At 44.8% G+C, this 23,545-nt stretch overlaps 1 protein-coding gene across 20 annotated transcripts in view; it reads right to left on the bottom strand.

Moving 5' to 3' along the window:
* The window catches only part of Kalrn (kalirin RhoGEF kinase), a 615,547-nt gene that overhangs the window by 74,529 nt on the left and 517,473 nt on the right, over positions 1 to 23,545 (bottom strand). For all 20 annotated transcript variants that reach the window (XM_057764996.1, XM_057764997.1, XM_057765000.1 and 17 more), the window contains one exon: positions 1,020 to 1,303. In XM_057764996.1, the coding sequence (XP_057620979.1) occupies positions 1,020 to 1,303 (284 nt within the window). The remainder of the gene's footprint in view (positions 1 to 1,019; positions 1,304 to 23,545) is intronic.

Below are 23,545 nucleotides of genomic sequence, written 5' to 3'. Positions count from 1 at the left end.
TGGGATTACAGGAATGTTATATGTCACCAGGCCAGGACTAACTTCCATTTTTTTCCAAAAGACTATTAAACTACCACCTAAATCACCCGGTTTTGTGCCATTTACAACTTGAGAAATGGCGGGTAGAACAAAATTATGAGAGGGGGTCTAGTCATGCATCGAGAAGACTGTCTTAGCTTCAGCCAACACTGGGATAGGTTAGTTACACAGATAAAGCAAGCATTTTACCCTCCAAGATAAAAATGCACCCCCTATATTTTTATTACAGAATCTCGGCTCTGCAAGCACTCAAGAGATTACCGAGCCTAACGTCTTGGCTAAAGCCCAGTTCTCTGTGACAAATGTGAGGTCAGAGGAACTCATTATGGTCCATTTCATCATCACCAGCTGTCTCCAACCACGGTCCTCACTGAACTGAAACCTCACCCGCTGTGACCTTCATGTAGTCTTCAGAGCTACCCCTCTGCAACCCCTTATTTGTTTGTTTGTTTGTTTGAGATAAGCTCCCGCTGCGCAGTCCCAGCTTGCTGAGAACTCAATGCTGGAACAAGTTGGCCTTGAATTCAGAGACCAGCTGCCTCTGCCTTCCAAGTGTGGAACGAAAGGAGTGTCTCACCACACATGGCATCTGCGACACCCTTGACCTGTGGCATTGCTCACAACGTTTGACTGCAGCTTAGCCACTGGTTTGCTGAGTGACATAGTCTCAAGCCTTGCCTTCTTACTCTGTATCTGGTCAGGATTGATGCCACCCTCAGCAGAGGCAGGGGATCAACCGCCTCTTCTCTGGCTAGCGCCCTATCTTGGAATCCGACAATCTTTGTTTCTGTCTACTTGATCGTCTGAGTGCTTATCAGTTTCTGGATGGGGCACAAATCAAAGTAATCAAGTATCAAGAATGGAAAGTTCAAGATGATGTAGTACTAGATATGGCAGACCCGTCTGTGTGGGAAGCATGACTGTGTGGGAAGCATGTCAGTGGTCCCTCACGGCCGAAGAGAGCTGGCCCTGGTAGGTACCTCATCAGCGCTGTCTCCCTGAGGGGTCGTCTCATCCCCAGGCTTGGGTGATCCCAGGTCGAAGCTCTTCCGCCCATCGCGTACTTTCTTCTGCTTTTTGATGTTTCCATCTGCTTTCCCACTGTTGAGCCGACGAACGGGGCTAGTTAGCCATTTTTTAAGGGTGTTGGTGGAGCGCTTGGGACCAGGCGAACTGTGGATGGAGTTCAGGGAGTGTTGGGACTGAAGGTTGGCCACCGATTCGGACTTGCCTCCATTTTCCCCGGAGGAATGAGAGTAAGAATCTGAGGAGAAAGGGCAGACAGAAGCATCCTGTCAGAAGCGGTTAAAACAGGTGTTTGAACTGCTGGCTAGGGCAGGCAGCTTTGTAGGTCATAAGACAGAAAGTCAAGGCTGCCTGTGGACCAGGCAAGGGACAGCAGTAACATTTGACACCGACACAAATGTTCACATGTGAGATGCTGGTCCAGGTTTTACGGAAACAGGAACACATGGGAGACAAAGACTCCTGCTTCTGTGAAGGTTATATTCTGGTGGGAAATACAATAGACCATGAGAACAACAAAATCAGGAAAAGGTAAAGTATCATAGATAATGAGAAGCGTTTTACCAAGAAAAAACATAAGATTGGGAAATGCAATGGGGAGTAGAGGGCACATATTAATGCTCAGGCAGCCTCGTGACTTGGCGTCTGAACGTGGTCCTAACGGCGGCGTTGAGAGACAAGCCATGCAGCCCTTTGACAAAGGGCCATTCAAGCAAGCGGAAGATGAGCAAATGCAGATGTTCTAAGGTAGTATGTGGGGTAGGCTAGGGATGGTATCAGTGCAGAGAGAAGGGGAACAGTGTTAGAACGGAGGCAAGTGAAGCAAACAGGAGGGACCACCAGGACCTGGGGGCTTATTTTATTATTATTATTAACATAACATAATATTATTATTATGCCTTTGGTTTTTACTTGCAGGGAAAATTCTTAGAAGATGGATACCACCTATCATATATACTAAAATGTCATTCTTATTTTTAACTGAGGACAGCGGACTCAGACTGTCTAAGAGGGCACTGTATTCCTTTCAGCTGAGAGACGCTGGTAGCCTGGAGGATGGCACCAGTGGCTATCTGAAGAGATCAGATTCTGGATTTTTTTTGTTTGTTTGTTCATTTTGTTTTTTCGAGACAGGGTTTCCCAGTAGGTATGGAGTCAGTCCTGAAACTCGCTCTGTAGACGAGGCTGGCCTTGAACTCAAAGAGACCCGCCTGTCTCTGCTGGGATTAAAGGCGTGTGCCAACACAGCCTGGTACTGGATATGCTTTGACAATAGGACAGGCAGAGCTGTCTGACAGATTGTGCTTGACATATGAACAAGAAGAGTCAGGATAACCTGGTTTTGCCCCGAACAACTATTAGGATGATAGTTGTTCATTATCGTTTCTGAGGTGGGGCAGAGTGTGGGAAGAGTGGCTTTGAGGGTAGACAGAAAGGAGGCCAGTTGTGGCCGTCTGAGATCCTTTTAGACACAGATACTAACAGACAAGCCGACGCTGCTGGACTTCAAGTCTGGAGCTCAGGGCCGAAAATAATGGTCGCCATCCGTGAAGAGATGGTGCTGGAAGCCATGAGTGAAAACGCCAAGGGACATGAGCATTGGGAAGGGAGAAGCCTGGAGATTCAGCAAGAAGCAGGGGGATGAGGAGACAGGGGAAATGTCGGAGAGGCCAGGGGGATTGAGAGTAGACGTTGGTCTGGAGGCTGCGTGTGGGAAGCGTCTGTATGGAGGAAGGAGATTCAGCTGTGTCAAACATTCCGTGACAGGCCGAGGGTACTGACCAAAAAGTTAAGCCTTAAACTTAGTTACACCAGTACTGACCAAAGAGTTAAGCCTTAAACTTAGTTACACTGACGTCACTGGTGACTTTGCAAAAAAGCAGCTGTGTGATGGAGGGGGCCAGGCTGATTACACAGAGTGGCAGAGAACAGGACGAAGGAAGGCAGCAGAGTGCAGAGAATTTTTGCTTTGTTTCAAAGGGACAATGATTGGAGATCAAAAGAGTTTGTTTTGTTTTGTTAAATAGGAGAAATCAGCATATTGTCTGTAAGCTGCTAGGCCATTTGTTGACGATCTCAACGCTTTAATGAACTTGCAATAGCCTCAGCATTTTACATGGCCCATCTTATTTTGTTCTTTGACAACATCATGAGCTAATGGGGGTGTACGTGGAGTTAGTCTTATGATCTTCATTTTACAGAAGAGGAAACTGCCCATTTAGAGACATCGATCAACTTGCCCAAGGACATACAGCTCCTAGGGACAGGGTAAGAACTGTATGCCATTCAGGCGGATGGAGCAATAAACTATGCTACTTCATGCATTTCCATGCCCAGTACACCAGTTTCCACCAACTACAGGCACAGCAAACCCAGGGAAGCCATGCTATTGGAGTGAGACAGTTAGAGAAAGCTCAGTACAGGGGAAGCATGTAAGACAAATCCCCATTTAATTCCTCCAGGTCCTGACATCTGAATATCTGCTAATCTCTGAAGAAACCACCATTAGTTATACAGAGTTCAGCCTATAAAATATCTTGACTAATCCAAGGACATGATTTTAAAGTCTGCTTCAGGTGTTGTTATAGCTCCTTCTGCTCAAGGATGCTCATTTTTTTTTGTTTGTTTGTTGCCTGTTTTTTAAGATAGGGTTTCTCTGTGTAACAGTCCTGGCTGCCCAAGTCGCTCTGGAGATCAGGCTGGCCTCAAACTCACAGAGATCCATCTGCCTCTACCTCCTAGGTACTGGGATTAAAGGCGTGCGCCACCACCACACAGCCAGTAATGCTGTTTTTTTTTTTTTTGTTGTTATATTGGCATTGGGAAAACAGGGTCTCTAGATGGCTAGATGTTGCACAGCGACATCAGCATATTGGTACTCAAGTCAAGTACCAAGCAAGCGTTATTAACTAGTAACAACGTCACAGAGAAGGAGGTAGATAGCGAGTTCTAAAAACAGAAGACACAGGCTGCGTTTTCATTGACCTCTTGTCTAGCTACACACACGCTCACATGCACAACAGCAGAGAGACGTGGGGAGAGAGAGAAAAAGAACAGACCAGCAAGGCAGAGCATGAAAGACAAAGATATTTTTGCAAAGCCGTGGGTGATTAGTTGCCAGCAGGCTGGTATAGCCAGACTTGCCTGATAAGTGAGCAGAGTTCAGGGAAGGGTCATATCTGTGTAGGAGGGCTTGGCCTGAAGAGGCTTAAGGGAAGAGATGTTTGGAAGGGAGTGTTCCCAAAAGGTAGGCTAACAAGAGTAAAAACACAGTCAGGGAAATGGAAAATAAGTTAGCCAAGTCAAGGTAGGTCCTCGGTAGGGAATAAGATCAGTGGGGGAGAAAACACTTGTGAAGACATCAGATAATGAATAAGAACGTTACTATGAGATTCTGGTGGGAAATGACATGACAAAAAAAGAGGTAGTTTTGTTTTTCAAATGAATCTGGCAACTCTATACCACTGTCTTGGGAAGATGGGTTTGGAACCCAGATGGTCCTATGAGGCCCATGTGCCCAGGCTAGGGAATATGATACTGTTAGTGTCCGGGAGATAAGTTAAAGGTAAGTGTGTCATGAGTGCTCATCACTGGGGTCTCGAGACAGCTGATCTCCACCCCAGCCCCATGGCTGCCAGTTTGCATACTGGTATTTAAACCAAGAAAATGGCTGGGTATTTAAACAGTGTTCTTGTGGCTTTTCACGCCTCCTCGGAGACTCATGATTTCCTGTGTGACTCTGCTTTAGACCTGGACAAGCCATCTCATCTGGCCTTGGAAACCCTCAAGCTTAGATGAAGCCAAGAGAGCAGAAAAGAAAATCCTGAAACAAAGTTAGCAAATGCATTCGCCAACAGAGAGCTGCTCCCAGCATCTCCCATGGCCCAAGACCCTGAGCTCCAGGCTGGGGCTTGCTGAGCCTGGCCCTGCTGGGGCCTTTCTCAGGAAATATTTGGGATTTGTGCATATTCTGGAAAGCAACAGTAGAAGATGGGTGTTTAGAAGCACAAACGCAGAGTTCCTAAAATTCCATAGTACAAAGGAGAATCTAGGGGGCTGCTCTGCTCGGGGAACATCTGGGGATTCATTGGTACCTCTTTAAGGACAAAGGTGTAATCTTATCTCATAAAATTCCTCCCTGGCTGGGGTCTGGCGTGTGTTGACATTATTTCTCAAGTGTTTGGGATGGGTGATAAGCATCTGCAGTAGCAGTGATAGAAACAGGGCCCCTCTGCAGATAAGTAGCAGACTCTCCTCATTCACCAGGCCCCAGGGATGCAATGGATTCCAAGTTTTCAGAACCTAGATTTATAGCATGTGCTGTGTCAGCAAAGTGAGAGGCTCAACCACAGCCACTTCTCTTTAGTTACCAAGCAAAGCAGACCACGTTCCAGGACGAATCATGGCCTGGCTTTGACATTCACAAATGTATATTAGGAATGGCCATTCCTCTTCCCCTGCTGCTATTGAGTTCTGCTTTTTATGCTTTTTGTATAAAGTAATAATAAGAGTAAAGAAAATGAAAGATTCAGAATATTCTCAGCGTTGTTTCAAGTTGGTTCTAGATAAACAACAGGAGTCACCTAGTGGTGGTCTAAGCAATGGGAATCCCAGTCAGAAGCAATTTTTGATTCATCATCCTAGCCACTGCCCTATCATAAGACAGAGCCATTTTCAAATCACTTTGCAGGGAAGGAGATGGAGTGAAGGGGAGAGGGTCTCACTACATAGTCCTGATACTCACTCTGTAGACTAGGCTGGCCTCAAACTCAGAGATCTGCTTGCCTCTGCTTCCAGAGTGCTGGGATTAAAGATGTGCACCACCTTGCTTGGCCTAAATCACTTTAAATGTCTGGTTAGAAAGAATGTGGATTCATTTGGACAAGGCAAAGCTTCCAAGCTAACGGTCTCTTCACGGTTATTATGCCCACACCATCTCTGTAAATTCGCTGTGATTAGTGAAATGCATTCCTGATAGAACGGTTCCCGTGGCCGATTCGCATCAGCTACAACAACCACGCTGTTTCTCACCCAGTCATCATAGCTGAAGTAGGTACCATGCATTAGGATTCCCACACTGGGAAATTACAGTGGTATATTATTTGTATTTTAATATAAATCTTGCAAAGCTAAAGCCATTAGAGGTCAGGTAATGGTGGCACACACCCTTAATCCCAGGATTTGGGAGAGGGAGGCAGATGGATCTCTGTGAGTTCAAGGCCACCCTGGGCTATACAAGATCAACACAGAAACAGATCCGGCTAAGGGGCAGCCTACCCTAGGACTGGGAGCCACATGTCTTTAATCCTAGCACTAGAGGGAACTTAAAATGTGAGGAGAGGTTCAGCCTGCTCAGTCTGCAGTCGCCCAGCCTTAGTAGAGGCTTCTCTAGTGGCTTGGCTGCTTTGCTTTTCCGGTTTTCGGGTTGAACCCCAGTTTCTGTCTCTGGGTTTTTATTATTCGTGCTATAGGAAATAGAAAATGAGAATGCTTCAGCAAACCAAGGACTGCAGACAGTGGCAGAAGCAAAACGCAAACCCAGACTTTGCATTGGCAGCCCGTACCTTTAATCTTATTTCTCTACATGTTTATCCCACGTATTCCTTTAGCCTTTATGATCATGGTTTAAGGGTCTATCCAATGGCTAGTCTATGCAGCATTTTAAATATAAACTTACACATACAATGTACAAATGATAACATTTCAGTGTTGAAAACTATCTTCAAAAACCAGGCCAAGTGACAAAGCCACTGTCACACACTAGGAACAAAACTGGGACCAGAGCCCAGGCATCCCCTTGACCACTTGGGGCCCTGGATCAATGCAGGCTCTTTACTCTGAGATTTGGGGCTGACCCAGGGACTGGCGTCAAGAGTGGGAAGACAAACGGAACTGAGGACACTAGTAAATGAGACTCCCTGATCTGCTCTCTGCAACCTGTTTGCAAGATTAAAAACAACTCATTTCCTAAGGCAAATTTTACTATGGAATATTTTTTAAAAAAGAAAAATATAGAAAAAATGAGATATCATCTAGTTATTTAAAATGTACACTTTTTGTCACATTTGCTCCAGCTATTTTTTTTTTTTTTTTTGGTTTTTCGAGACAGGGTTTCTCTGTGGCTTTGGAGCCTATCCTGGAACTAGCTCTTGTAGACCAGGCTGGTCTCGAACTCCCAGAGATCCGCCTGCCTCTGCCTCCCGAGTGCTGGGATTAAAGGCGTGCGCCACCACCGCCCGGCTTCCAGCTATTTTTTTAAAAAGATGAAATTAGCTGAAGATGTCTATTTATTTTTGCAATGTCATACCTTTCTTCTCCATCCCATAGTAAAGTCAACTCTGAGGTTGGTATGCCTCATTCATGCCCATGCCGTTTGTATATGCAAACATGGTCTTGTTTGTGTTTTATATAGTCATAATATAGACGTTATTTTGCAACTTGCAAATCTCCCAGCTCAGCAATGTCGCTTTAACATGGGTCATTCTCTAGAGGTGACAAGTACCTCCTTTTCTGTGTGACTCTCAAAACAGGAGCTTCTGACGGACTCTGCACAGGGCAGGTGAACAACCGGAGTGCAGGGGCTCAGCTGTTTAATCATTTAGATTAAGACTGCCCTTCATGTTGTCAGCGTCCCCCTGGGGCCAGGGCTCTGTCATTCCATGTGGGTTTAGTCACCGTGCAGCATGAGCCCAGCAGCTCAGAAGCTAGTGCTGTCTGCTCCTCTGAAGATGAAATCTGGGGAAAGCCAGGACAGCTCGCTCACTGCAGGCATCCATCCGCACAGTCCTGTCTAGGCAAGCACCGTCTTTTCCTACATTAAGCAAGCCAGAAGGTACTTAATGGCTAGGAGCAGAATATGGGAGAAACCTGCTGCATCTAATACAGCTCGTTTTAAAATTCAGCCTCCCTTGATGCAGTTCCTATTCAGACGTCTTTTATGTTGCAGAAACTTCCTGCCTTCACTGGCCCTCTGTGACGGCTGTAGGTTCCTGAAGGCAGCTCTATTGTGCTAGTATGCTGGATCACAAGGGTCTCAGGACTGCCAGCCTGGATTTTTCCAAGCACGAAACATTAATGTAGCCTTGTTTCAGTTTCCTTCGACAGCGGGGAAAGGACTACATCTCCACAGAAGGAGAAAACAGCTCTCCCAGTTGTGAGTTTAGCATCCCCAAGGACCAAAACAGTGCATTGATAGGTTTCAGCGGAACCCCAGGGAACACATAAGAGGAAAACACAGACTTCGATTCTCTATTCCCAACACAGGTCTCACACTATACACACGTGATTTTTCTTACACATCAAGCCAGCAATTGGTCCAGCAGTGGAACCAGTTAGACGTCCCTAATTCAAGTCAACCCTGGCACTGTCAGCCAGGGTAGAAGCATTAGGAAGCATTAGATCCCATAGGTCGGTGGCTCGGTCCCCGGTTCTGCTCTGCATTGCCACCTGAGAGGCCATCACAAGTCCTAGGTTATTTTACCTATGCTCCTATTGACCGGCCACAAACTGAGATTCCCACAGCCTCCTTTTTGGGCTTAATTTACTGCATTGACTCTTAGAACTCAGGGAAACAATGCTTACTGACTTATCATAACAGATCAATCGAGAGACACAAACAATATTTTCTAGGGCACTAAAGGTGGCTCTTCCATCCCTCTTTAGATGTACTATCTCTTGGGCACCCACCTGCATCACACTACCCAAAGCTTCTCTGAACTCCATTCTCTTTGGGAGTTTTTAGGGAAGCTTCAATCTATAGACACGGTCGACTAAATTGCCAAACAACATAACCTTTAGCCCCTCTCCTCACCCCAAAAGCTGTGGGGTGAGGCTGACAATCCCAACTGTGTAATCCTGCCATGGTAGTTGGATGATCTGAGTCCACTGGGAGGGGTTCACTAAGAATCACCACTTTGGAGATTCTAATGATTTGAGAAGTTATATACTGGGAAACAGATAATAATGTCAAATATGTATCAGGGTCCGTGTATGTGTAAGGTGACTTCCGGAGGATTTCCTAGGCTGTTCTGAACGATACCTCTCAAGGTTAGAAAACTCATTTTCAATCCATTCTTCTGCATTCAATCACGCCAACAGCATGTTTCCATATAATGTGTAATAATGTATCATGAAACTGATAAGAACACACAAGATCTAGTTGTTGTTTTAGACAGGGTTTTGGTGTGTAGTTTTGGCTGGCCTGGAATTCACTATGTACACCAAGTTGGGCTCTAACTTACAGAGATCCGCCTGCCTCTGCCTCACAAGTGATTGAAAAATATGTACATTCACCGCCGCACATGGCTAGCGGCTCAATATTAACCTTTACATATATGATTTAGATCAGCGGTTCTCAACCTGTGGGTTTCGATTCCTCGGTGGGGGGGCGGGTGTCAAACAATTCCTTCACAGCGGTCACCTAAGACCATTGGAAAACATAGAGACTTACATTATGATTTATAACAGTAGCAAAATTACAGTTATTAAGTGGCAATGAAAATAATTTTACTATTTGGGGGTCACCCCAACATGAAGAACTGTATTAAAGGGTAGAAGCATTAGGAAGCTTGAGAACCACTGCTCTAGATGGTCGTTAGGTCTGTAAGTGGCTTCCTGGTATTTATCATAAGACTGTATGGGAAACTTTGACTCCGATTGTTAAAGTTGAAAACCCCTAAGATTCTTAACATTGTGACATGTTCACAGAAAGGTCCTTTAGGCTCCTGGTTCCAAAAATACAGAAAGAGTTGTAAATCCAGCCTATTTCTCTCCACGCCTTCAGTTATGTCAATATATTTGCCTGAAAAAGGTATGTACACAGACATTCCTGCTTTCTCTGTCTTTCTAGGAGTAACTTACTTAGTATTTTTCATACTGGAATGAACATGTGGGAGGCTATAAGATGGGCAGAACAAGAGTAAAAATTCTCTGGATGATAAATGCATATATATGTTTGTAAGCACGTGTAACACAGACTTATAGTCAGTATGAGTATGTCCTATGTGGCCTAGGGTAACGAGCCGGACAGGTCTTTTAGGGGAATGCTCATCAAAGCCGAACCCTGAGTTACGTATTCAGCAGAGGGCCTGATGCTGTTTATCACCAGCTCTTGGTGTGGCTGGCTTCCCGGCAAAGCATCTGCTTGGCATCATAATGTCTAGGCTGCTCAGTGCTGGAGAATGAAGCAAGCTGCTCCCGAGCCAGCAGTGGGAACTGAAGCCAAGGGAGAAACCTGGCTGAGCCATGGGCACTTGCTGCCACAGCAGTTTAGCCTGAACTGGGCAAGCTCGCCGTGGCACAGGATATCCCACTCCCCTTAGTCATTCTCAAGTCTCAAACACACAAGGTAAGCCCCTGCTCCTGCTGACTGCACCAATGCCCTTGTGCTAGCTTCAAGAGTTCCTCTCCAGTGAATCCTCTACCAGCCCGTCTCTCTTTACTGAGACATGGCATCTTTATAAACGTTGTATATTTAAATTCCTATTCCTTTAACGTTGGTGTCTGATTTTCCTCACTGAAGTACAAAATCATGGGCCACTCTGAACCCTGAATCCTTGGTCTTGGGTTCTGTCTTAGTTCACTTCCACTTAGTGACCCCTTCCTTTGCCCCGTGCTGCTATTCTAGCACAGAATGCAGAGATGAGCCACAGAACTGATTCTGAATGCAGTGGCACCTACACAGGCCAGACATCCTTCTACCTCCACAGCCCTCTGGAACGTCAGTTCTTCACAGGACAGTCTCTGCCGACAGTCTTCATAGAAGACTCCATCTCCACGGGAGTCTCCTTAATTCCGTCCTAACTCAGTCCTGATTCCCTGCAGCTCCTGCTGACTGTCCACCCATCACTTTATCCTTCATCCCATGCTTTAGCTCCTTCTAAGCTGCCACAGAAGCAGAGGTACAATGAGAAAGATCCCAACTGCTTATCTTCAAGGTTTCTTGGCCCCAGTTACCCTTGCATCATTTCTGAGACAGAAATGGAGAAAAGGAAAAATCTGCAGGGGTCCTGAATGCATCTTCCCAGATAAGGATGTCCTAAAGTTTGAGGCTCCACCGACAGGTTCATGCTGCTATATGGATTCCTTCTTATTGTGACACCATGTCGTGGGCTTTGTAAGCTGAGGTCTGTCTCCACTGGCCAGTGGTAGATCTAGAAGCTCGATCCATTGCATGAGGTGGAAGCCTGTGAAACTGTTCCGCTGCTCCCCAAGGGCAAATATTCTAGACATCGCTTCAACCTCCACACCCATCTCATTCTCCTGGATCTGGCTACACACTCTGGAAAGGGAATGTGTGCTCCTTCCAGGCTGCGTCGAGGTCTCAAGAACTCCTCAAATGAGCCAATAAATGAACATGGTGCAATGTTACTCATTCTGAACCAACAAAGGATGCACAGTATTCGCATTAAAACCAAAGTACAGAGCTTTTATTGTTTAAAAAAATAAAAGAGTTTTCCATGTCAGGTTATCAACCTGTGGGCAGCAACCCCTTCGCTCATATATCAGATATTTACATTATGATTCACAACAGTAGCAAAATTAGGGACTGGAGAGATGGTTCAGCAGTTAAGAGCACTGGTTACTCTTCCAGAGGACCTGGGTTCACATGGCAGCTCACAACTGTCCATAAGTCCAGTTCCAGGGAATCTGACACCTTCACACAGATATACATGCAGGCAAAATACTAGTGAACATAAAATAAAATTAAAAAAAACTATTAAAAAACGAAAGCAAAATTAGTTATGAAGTAGCAACTAAATAATTTTATGGCTGGGGTCGCCACATTAGGGATCCCAGCATTAGGAAGGTTGAGAAGCACTGCTCTATGCGATATCATCTAGCATTCCCTAGATTGATATGAGGAAAGTCCTTGATAACAAAGACTCTGAAGGATGTAGAAGACAATGGGAGGCCCTAAACAAACAGGAGCTGGGGCTGTCGATGCTGCACACCCATAACCCAGCTCTCAGGAGCCTGTATTGGGAATGCCAGGCTAGCCTGGGATAAACAGCGAGACTTTTATTTTAAAAATCTGTATAAAACACAACAACAACAAACTGAAAAAAAAAAAAAAGAAATACCATATAACCCAGCAAGCAGTTCTCCTGGGGTAGTCTCTTATGCCCCAACAAGATTATGTGATATTATTTGGCATTATCTGGGGATAATACCAAAGGAAATGAAACACAACCTAATAAACATATCTGTGTCCCAATGTTCCTTGTAGTGTTGTTCACCGTGATCAGGACAGAAACTGTCAGTGTTTTTTGGACAAATGCATAACACATACATATTAGGCATATTTTACATAATATTATTCAGCCTTTAAAAATTTGCCTATTTGTCACAACACAAATGAACCTGAAGGACAGTGGACTAAATGGGATAAGCCAGGCACAGAAAATGATTATATGATATTTCTTAAATGTGAAATCTTTAAAAAGTTATATGTATGCATGTGTGTGTAGGGGGGACAAATATATCAGAGAAGGAGAATAAAACAGTGGCCACCCGGTGCAGGGAGTGGGACTGAGAAGAAAGAGATGGTAGTCAGGGGTGTGATGGGACAGACAGGTGGCTGACCAGGTCTAGAGGTCTAACGCACAATGGGAGGATCAGCATTAGTAACACTGCTCCTGAACGGGTAGGCTTTGGTTGTCCTTGCCATGAAAGAAGGGGTAACTCTGAGATGACGGCTGCCTCTCTTTCACCATAGGAACCATTTGACTATCTATATGCGTCCCTAAAATCACGTCCTGCAGCTTAAAAATATACAACAAAATTTACTCAAAAACAAAATTACATGCAACGATACTCTCCCTTCCTCCTTTTTGACAGTGTGCACATACTCAGTTTAACCCTGTTACATCACATGCTACAAACGATTCCCACAGGCTGTCGAGGCTAACTCAGTCTCTCGCCTGTCACGGGCTCTCACAAAGGGTTCTGCGCTACCACCTTCCTTGCATTGTCTGTCACTGCCCTCCTTCAGCTCATTCAGTCCACCTGGGTCAACTCCACCACAGCCTCCGCACTGGTCTCTCTGCATTCACTGGATACAGCTCTGCTACTATGGCAACCACACCACCTTGTTCAGCCACTCTCGCAAACCTGATCACCAAGACCCACTTGTCAGCCTGCTGCTTAGTCAGGCTCGAGTGAACCCTTTCAGCCCCTTCAGCATCCGGGCACCAGTCATAGTAAGGCTCTCAAACTACAGTCTTCAGGCAAGCAGTATCAGTCCCACCTAGGACTTGAGTAGAGATGGAAAGTCTCAGGTCCTATGGTAGGTCAGAAACTATGGGTGTGGCTTGCCATGGGACTCGGGGGCATCTCAAGTTTGAAAAGCACTATTCCATAGGAAGGCTCCACTCTGTTCTCCTTCCTAAAGCCAACCACATATCCACCATGCTACATTCCTCCTCACTCCCCTTCCTCTTGAGCTGTCTGCTCTTCTGAAGATGATCCAGGATTCTTGAACAGTTAAAGCCAGACACTGTCCTTTTCTCTGACACATGCTTGTGTCCTTCCTTGGGCACTGATGAACTATAGTTTACAGTTACCTTGCTGTGGAATGCCCTTGAGGACAGATGTATTACCCATCTTTGCACCCTGTGCACAAATTCTTTAGCCATTACATTACCAGTAAGGAAGAGTGCAGGGCTAGAAAAGATAAATTATTGGAGTGTGGGTATTTTTAGGACCAAAGACCTCTAAGAAAAAGTCATTGTCAGTGTGGTTCCCGACTCCTAGACAGTAACGTAGCTATCAAGACAGACTTCTGTTTCCTGCGTTCCTTAAGATGGCCAAGGTATTGCCCTTTTAAAGACAACCGAAATTAAGTCACTTGCTTCTTGACTATTTGAACCTTTAATACAGCAGCATAAGTGCTGACTTCAGAGGGAAAGCAGCACTTAGCAAACGACTATTAAAATGTCCTTGGCCTCAGTGTGGCTGGCATGATCTTGGCTAGCACTTCATTCAAGGCCAGGATACAAATGTGAACAGGACTCCTGAGGAGAGTGTCCTGACATCAGAGTTGCTGGTCAAACCCAAAACCTGTTGCAAAGGCCCCAGCAGGGGACTCGCCACTGTCCAGTTCAGTTATTTTAAGCTGATCTGTCATCACAAGAAAGCCTACCCAGAAGGCCGTGGGAAACCGGCCTGGATTCAGGTGCTGATGTGCCCTTTGCAGTAACCTTGCTCAAAGTAACTTCCAGAGGCTTCTCTGCAGGGATAGGGAGGAGCTGGGAAGGGTGACTGGAAAGCTTAAGACTGTCATTAAGTGCCGCTCAACCCAAATGCTGCCGTGGAAATTCTCCTAGGAAACAGAGACAAGCAAGAGAAAACTGACCTCGTGCAGGAAAAAGCAGCTGATTGAAGGTTAACAACGGCCTGTTTCCAGTGTTCTGTTTTGGTTATCTACAGTGTGTGTGTGTGTGTGCACATATGCCTGTGTGCATGTGTATGTGCATGCGTACTTGTACACACATAAACGTGTGTGCATGCATGTGTGTAAGTAGGGAAAGGAAATGTGAAGGTTCAGACTCTCCAGGTTTCACCCGATGGAAGATTCTTCAGTCTTTACTTCTGCCATGCTTCTCCAGTACCTGTGCCTAATGGGCTTCCTCTGGGACTCACTCCCTGGACTTGGAGGAAAACAACTTCCTTCTGCATTTCTCAGCACAGGGTTCTTTACACACAGTACTCCTGTGCCTGTCTCGGCCTCCTCACTCCCAGGGGCTCAGAGCCACAGCTGAACCACACATGGCTAAGAACGCCCACTGCCTGCCCTGCTGGGGCTGGGCTTCCAAGACTGATCCCCCACCAACAATACCTCTTCAAAATCTTTTACTTTGACATAATTTCAGATCTGGAGAAAAGTCGCAAGACCAATACAAAAATCTCTACACACCCAGCTCCCAACCTACCTTCTGACCTCAGAATGAATTACACAGATTTCTCTTTCTCCCCAAATATTTCAATGTGTTTTTTACTAAAAGCAGAGCTGTTTTCTTACATGGCTATTGCACACTGAACCAAGCAGAACTTTAGCATTCTCTCTGTTCAGATGCCACCAACTGTCCCCATGTCCTTTACAGACAGGCGGGCCTTACCATGCTCTGTATACCTTTCATGAGGACAAAACAGCTCTGTTGCTGTGTGCCCCCCACTTTGGGTTTGGCAGATGTTTGGAGTTAGGGTGTCACTGCTAGAGAAAGTCTCCAAACACTGCATTGGAGGCACAAGTATGGATGGATTGGACGCTTCTAGGGATATTAACTTGGGTCCTCTGGCTGAAGCAGCATCTGTCACCAGCACTGTGTTCTAGCCCAGCAACTTAAACAGCACACTTCTGGAGCCCGAGCCTTTCAAAATCTGTAGTTTTGTCTTGCCTAACCTAGGGTGTCTCCATGACAACTTAGCTATACATAATGCCTGAGCGTAACTACCACATAACATACTCAAGTTCATTCATGAGACAGTTCCCTGGGCACAAACAGGAGAGTAGAGAATTTACTGCTTCACTCAAGACACAGGGAAAACACACAGTGAAAGTTGTGAGTGCACTAAAAGTTAGGACTAGACTCTTAAAAATTAGTAACTTTTAATGAGCTTACAAAATAATGGGTTCATTAGGACATCTTCACACACGGGTATTATGTACTTTGTTCATACCTGCCCTTGCTCCCCCCTCCTCCCAGCAAGATTTTGTTTAAAATTTGCAAGTTTTGCTTAAAGTTACTCATATTTGAGTCTTCAGCCTCTCGGGAAAAAACAAAATGTATCAAGTTGAAGTGTTCATGTGTGAGCCGCATTTCTGAAAGCTAGCCCCGAGTTCAGGTTTACACCCCAAACAAGAACCTCTTTGGCAGATTTCAATGGTCATTGAAAATGATGTGGGTTAGCTGGGTGGTGGTGGTGCACACCTTTAATCCCAGTACTCAGGAGGAAGAAGCAGGTGGATCTGAGTTCAAATCCAGTTTCGCCTATGGAACGAGTTCCAGGATAGCCTGGGCTACAGAGAAACCCTCTCTTGAAAAACCAAATATTTATAAAATAAACTTTTGTGGAGAGGCATGACGTTCTGGCTGGATGAGTTGACTGCTCCTGTTATTCAAACACATGGGAAGACCCTCATGATAAGGAGCAGCGGTTGCTCTTGAGTCTTGAGCAGAACAGACTCAATGAGAAAGCCACAGGCCGAACAAAGCAGCATTTGAAGATACTAGCAGGCAGTGGTACATTTCTGTTCTCCCAGGTTGAATATAAACGTAAAAGGCAGGAGAAGTGGCAAGGAAGTGTGAGAGGTCAGACTGGCAAGACCTAGGGGCTCAAGAGCTGGCTTTTGAGTGTAGACAGCAATGAACCAATTGCCCAACTGTTCTAGCAAACAATAAGACTTGAGCACAAGGAGAGCTGAGTTGAGCTTAGGCTGGGAAGACGCCATCAGACCCTAGGAAGGTCACTTCCAATTATACTTAGGATTAGACACTGCTTCATCGAACATCTACTGTCCTTAGGGTAGCTGAGACAAGTTGATACCTTGTTCTGTAGCCAAGAGCCAGTTCCCAAGATTCGTGAGCAGTTTGAACATTTCCTAATCAAGAAAAACATTCAAGGTACCCAATGAGCTGCTAGGAATTAGGGAACTTGTTTACTTAAGGCAAAGGTCAAATCTCAGACATCTTTAGGGATCAATAGGTGAGACATGCAGGAAAACTGGACACTGGGCAGGCAGAAGTAAGGGCTGGGGCATAACAGAAGCTGGAAAGTCTGCTAAAGACAATTGTGTGTGTGTGCGTGTGGCTTTATGAGACAGGGTTTCTCTGAATGACCTGGAACTCACTCTGTAGACCAGGTTGGCCTCGAATACACAGAGATCCACCTGTCTCTGCCTCCTGCATGTTGGAATAAAAAGTGTGAGCTACCACCATTCAGCATGCTAAAGACATTCTCATTTGGGTATTATTCAAAAAACTCTGCTACCAAACACCAAATGTCTTGGACCACAGGTCTGCAACTTTCTTATTTTGCCCAATGGTAGCAAGGCCTTCTCACTAGATTCCCAGGCAGTGCCCTAGGCGAAGTATGTCCACCATGAGTGACCCTGCAGAGGTAACACAGAGTTAGACTACCCCCAAAGGAGCACCTCTTTCCAGAAGCTAAGGCTCAATCCTGCCTAGACTCTGCCCACTGTGATGGGTCTTCTATTACTTGAACACTTGGTGTGAAGACGTTGCATTATTATTAGTTTATTCAACAGCTGTTTATTGAGTGTCTCCCATGCGCCAGGTGATATTCCAGACATGGGCTCTAGCGGTGCAAGAGGCAAAATCCCTGACAACATTCTAGTTGGGGTAGAAGTCAAAACGGAGTTAGCTAATAGATGAATAAATGAGTTAGAAACCTCCCAACACTATCTGGGGAATTAAAATGAGCAGGAGAAGAAGCGCTAATATCTATACTCCTTAATGTATTTCACAATATAGAAACAGAAGAGTCATTGCCAAATTCCTTTTATGAAGCTACAGTTACCCTGATACCAAAACCACACAAAGACCCAACCAAGAAAGAGAATTACAGGCCTATATTACTCATGAACATCGACGCAAAAATCCTCAATAAAATACTGGCAAACCGAATCCAAGAACACATTAGAAAAATTATCCATTATGATCAAGTAGGCTTCATCCCAGAGATGCAGGGCTGGTTCAACATACGCAAATCTATCAATGTAATCCACCATATAAATAAACTGAAAGAAAAAAACCATATGATCATTTCATTAGATGCTGAAAAAGCATTCGACAAAATTCAGCACCCCTTTATTATAAAGGTCTTGGAGAGATTAGGGATACATGGGTCATACCTAAATATAATAAAAGCTATTTACAGCAAGCCGACAACTAGCATTAAATTAAACGGAGGTAAACTCAAAGCCATCCCACTAAAATCAGGAACACGACAAGGATGTCCACTCTCTCCATACCTCTTCAATATAGTGCTTGAAGTTCTAGCTATAGCAATAAGAAAACATAAGGGGATTAAGGGGATTCGTATTGGAAAGGAAGAAGTTAAGCTTTCGTTATTTGCAGATGATATGATAGTATACATAAGCGACCCCAAAAACTCTACCAAAGAACTCCTACAGCTGATAAACACCTTTAGTGGCAGGATACAAGATCAACTCCAAAAAATCAATTGCCTTCCTATACGCTAAGGATAAGGAAGCAGAGAGGGAAATCAGAGAAGCATCACCTTTCACAATAGCCACAAATAGCATAAAATATCTTGGGGTAACTCTGATCAAGGAAGTGAAAGATCTATTTGACAAGAACTTTAAGTCTTTGAAGAAAGAAATTGAAGAAGACATCAGAAAATGGAAGGATCTCCCTTGCTCTTGGATTGGGAGGATCAACATAGTAAAAATGGCAATTCTACCAAAAGCAATCTATAGATTCAATGCAATCCCCATCAAAATTCCATCAAAATTCTTCACAGATCTGGAGAAGACAATAATCAACTTTATATGGAAAAACAAAAAACCCAGGATAGCCAAAACAATGTTATACAATAAAGGATCGTCTGGAGGCATTACTATACCTGACTTCAAACTCTATTACAGAGCTACAGTATTGAAAACAGCTTGGTATTGGCATAAAAACAGAGAAGTTGACCAATGGAATCGAATAGAAGACCCGGACTTTAACCCACAAACCTATGAACACCTGATTTTTTATAAAGGAGCTAAAAGTATACAATGGAACAAAGAGAGCATCTTCAACAAATGGTGCGGGCATAACTGGATGTCAATCTGTAGAAGAATGAAAATAGATCCATATCTATCACTATGCACAAATCTCAAGTCCAAATGGATTAAAGACCTCAATATCAGTCCGAACACACTGAACCTGATAGAAGAGAAAGTGGGAAGTACTCTACAACACATGGGCACAGGAGAACACTTCCTACGTATAACCCCAGCAGCACAGACATTAAGGGCAACATTGAATAAATGGGACCTCCTGAGACTGAGAAGCTTCTGTAAAGCAAAGGACACTGTCACTAAGACAGAAAGGCAACCCACTGACTGGGAGAAGATCTTCACCAACCCCGCACTGACAAAGGTTTGATCTTCAAAATATATAAAGAACTCAAGAAACTAGACTGTAAAAAACTAATCAACCCAATTATAAAATGGGGCACTGAGCTGAACAGAGAATTCTCAACAGAAGAAGTTCAAATGGCCAAAAGACACTTAAGGTCATGCTCAACTTCCTTAGTGATCAGGGAAATGCAAATCAAGACAACTTTAAGATACCATCTTACACCTGTTAGAATGGCTAAAATCAAAAACACCAATGATAGCCTTTGCTGGAGAGGTTGTGGAGTAAGGGGTACACTCATTCATTGCTGGTGGGAATGCAAACTTGTGCAACCACTTTGGAAAGCAGTGTGGCGGTTTCTCAGGAAATTCGGGATCATCCTACCCCTGGACCCAGCAATACCACTCTTGGGAATATACCCAAGAGATTCCCTATCATACAACAAAAGTATATGCTCAACTATGTTCATAGCAGCATTGTTTGTAATAGCCAGAACCTAGAAACAACCTAGATGCCCTTCAATGGAAGAATGGATGAAGAAAGTATGGAATATATACATATTAGAGTACTACTCAGCAGTAAAAAACAATGACTTCTTGAATTTTGCATGCGAATAGGCGGAAATAGAGAACACTATCCTGAGTGAGGTAAGCCAGACCCAAAAAGAGGAACATGGGATGTACTCACTCATAATTGGTTTCTAGCCATAAATAAAGGACATTGAGCCTATAATTCGTGATCCTAGAGAAGCTAAATAAGAAGGTGAACCCAAAGAAAAACATACAGTCATCCTCCTGGATATTAACCTTCATCAGGCGATGAAAGGAGACAGAGACAGAGTCCCACATTGGAGCACCGGACTGAAATCCTAAGGTTCAAATCAGGAGCAGAAGGAGAGAGAACACGAGCAAGGAACTCAGGACCACGAGGGGTGCACCCACATACTGAGACAATGGGAATGATCTTTCGGAAACTCACCAAGGCCAGCTGAAAAAAGGATGGGACAAAGCCGGACTCGCTGAACATAGCGGACAATGAGGGCTGCTGAGAAGTCAAGAACAATGGCACTGGGTTTTGATCCTACTGCAGGTACTGGCTTTGTGGGAGCCTAGGCAGTTTGGATGCTCACCTTACTAGACCTAGAAGGAGGTGGGAGGTCCCTGGACTTCCCAAAGGGCAGGGAACCCTGACTGCTCTTCAGGCTGATGAGGGAGGGGGACTTGATTGGGGGAGGGGGAGGGAAATGGGAGGCAGTGGCGGGGAGGAGGCAGAAATCTTTAATAAATAAATAAAATAAAAAATAAAAAACCTATATACAATAAGAACAGAAAAAAAATGAGCAGGAGAGGGCTTGGATGATGTCTTCAGCATGAGAAACTGGTGATGGTCTGTTTGAGAAGGGATGTCTAACCTAAAGACAGATAGGAGCCGGCCCTGGGGATGGAGGGGCTAGGCTTCCTGCTAAGGGCCTTAGCTGCACAAAGCTCCTGAGGTAGTTCGAGCCCCTTGAAGGAAGCCCTTGGGCTGGCACACAGTTACTCAAGAAGGGACACGAAATGACGTTGGGCAGAGGCAGAGGATGGATCTAGAGCTTTGTGAGATGTGATGGGGTACCAGTAATTCATCTTAAGTGCACCAAGAAGCCAACTGTGTATTGGCTTAGGCAGAGTTACGATTTGTTTTCATTGATAATCTTGAATTCTTGTATAGCTAGACACGTTTCTCTTGAATTTGAATCACTTTTCCACTAAGAATCACCTTTCCTTTCTGGCAAAGGGTAAAAGAGATGAGAGAAAACATCTTATTAAATATGGATGAATAAGAATGGCCGGGATATGTAGATCTGGTATCTGGACCAAACACTCCATGTTGAACTCACACATATATGGCCTTCTCACTGCTCCTGGACAGCTCATGTGTCTGTCACCTGCCCTCTTTCTTCCTGCTACAGTGAAAGCCATGTTGGTAGCATTAGGAGACATGGCCAATGAGCTATGCTTCCACCTCTGATCTTGCTTATCCCTCTGCCTAGAGAGCTCTTCCCCACATACACGTAGCCCATTCCATCTTCCTTCGGACAGTTGCTGAAGTGTATTCTTCTCAGAAAGCCTCCTCTGACGAGCCACCCTCCACGTCACCGTTCCCATCACTCACCCTGCAGCACGAACTGCTGTCCAGCCAGCTGTATTAACTCTATTTCTTTATTTCTCAAATATTTGTTTTTCCCTTTGATAACCAGGGCCTTGTTGATTCGGCAGAGGGCTGCTCTCAGAGCTGGCTAATTCCTCAAGATAGTCACAACCTTTCGTCAGCAAAGTCACCAACCCAGGTCCACGTCCAGATCACCATCTTGCTCAGCCTTACTTCTCCAGACAGCTCTCCACCTACCTTAGTCACACCAGGGCCAGGCACCCCATAGCTAGGGACAGCTTCTTACATATTACTCAAACCAGTCCATCTGAAACCTGCTTTTCTTGCCTTGTCCCTCATTGACTTCAGTTCTCTTCTTCTTTCTCCACCTATATAACCTTGGTGTTTTTCCCATGGCCAGGTATGATCTGCTACTCCTCTTGGAACTTTGAGCAAACTTTTTTTTTTTTTTTAAATAATGATCCCCTGATCCACGGACACTGCTGATCTTCAATTTTTTCTATTAATATGCTATATTTTCAGATACCTACTGGAGAACTTTGTTCTCACTAGAACGCAAGCTTGAGGAGGCCAGTGACTTTGTCTGCTTCATGGCTATGCTCCCAGCAACCAGACGAGAGCCTAACATGGACTGAAATGCTCTGACACACACTGGGGATAAGAGGATGTGCTGCGTAAATATGTCTACATATTCAGTGCCAGCAAAGGGCGCCCATGGGTCTGGTGATGTGCACAGGGATTAAAACTGAGGCCAAATGGGAGGTGAGATGATTCTGTGACATGAGGTCTGGCTTTTCTCGGAACCTTTATTGAACCCTGGTTTCCTTATCTCTAAAATGAGAATTATCTACCTCTGAGACGCCAAGATTTAATAGGGAAAGTTTGTTGTATGACAAAAAAGCAGCAGCACCAATGACTGCTGCTGTGTCGTGATGTAGAGATGCCTACAGGCCTCGGGTCCACTACTGGCCTCTGGCCTCACTACAGGCCCAGTGTGCTCTGTGCGCCCTGCTGGGAGGGGGTCTCCCCATTTCTCCCCCACAGGACCGTAGTTACAGGAAGATGTACTCTCTTTCCCCACTGCCTGCTGTTCCTTATTCCGTTCAGAAGCCACTGGTCCCAAGTGGGCACAGATGCAGAAGCAGACCCTGGCTAGTGCAAACACCCAGACGGACTCAGAGGTGTGACAAGTGTGAACACAGGAATTGCTGCCACACTTGGGAACTCAGGAAGGGATTTTTCTGGGTCCTAACATGTCCCACCCATTTGTGACTTCAGGTTAGAAGACCCTTCAAGAACACAGCAAATGAAAAACTCTTAAATGAATAGGAGGAGGTAAAGGGTGGGGCAGGGGGAGTGTGTTGCAAAAGAAACACTGTCATTACAGGAAAAAAATAGAAGAAAATTCAGTTTCTGTAAACAAGCCTTTACCAACCACTTCACAACATTCATTTCCCCTTCACCGTGTGTGTGTGTGTGTGTGTGTGTGTGTGTGTGTAGAGCGGTGTAATTAGGGAGTGGATGACCTACATCTCCAGCCTAGAGATAGATGACCCTCTTCAGCTAGGAACCTTTTTAATTAAGTCCCTGGTAGCCTGAGTATTGACTGGGTACCTTTCCTGGACTTTACATGGTAGCAAGGTTGGGACTTGCTTCCAACTCCCTGATAGAAAGAGCACACAGTCCAGTCACAGGAGCCTTGGGTGCCAGGAGCTCAGATGCAGTTGCTAGGCTGCACACAAGCCATGTAAAGCATCTGCCATCAAGCTACATCTCCAGATTATTTCCCTATTAGAGTCTTACTCCATAAGTTTTGTGCACTGGATGGCTAGCTCACTTTCTTTCTGAGTTATGTGAATTCTATGTATTCTAGATATTAATCTTTTATCTATTATGTAGGTTATAAACATTTTTTCTAGCCTGCCATTAGTAACTTCTTTTATATAGTGTCTGTCTCGTCTGCTTGGGGTTCATCAGGGACTTCTTATGTATGAAATGGTTTGAAAGTCTAATTTACCTTCCTTGAAATGCAAGGAAGTTTATTTATTTATTTATTTATTTATTTTTTATTTTTGATTTTTCAAGACAGGGTGTCTCTGTAGCTTTGGAGCCTGTCCTGGAACTAGCTCTTGTAGAACAGGCTGATCTCAAACTCCTGAGATCCACCTGCCTCTGCCTAACGAGTGCTGAGATTAAAGGCGTGCACAACCACTGCCTGG

The sequence above is a fragment of the Chionomys nivalis genome, chromosome 3, assembly GCF_950005125.1.
Source record: "Chionomys nivalis chromosome 3, mChiNiv1.1, whole genome shotgun sequence".
In the NCBI taxonomy this organism is placed as follows: domain Eukaryota; kingdom Metazoa; phylum Chordata; class Mammalia; order Rodentia; family Cricetidae; genus Chionomys; species Chionomys nivalis.
The sequence above is the reverse complement of the archived record's forward strand: the minus strand, read 5'-3'. Positions and strand labels throughout refer to the sequence as shown.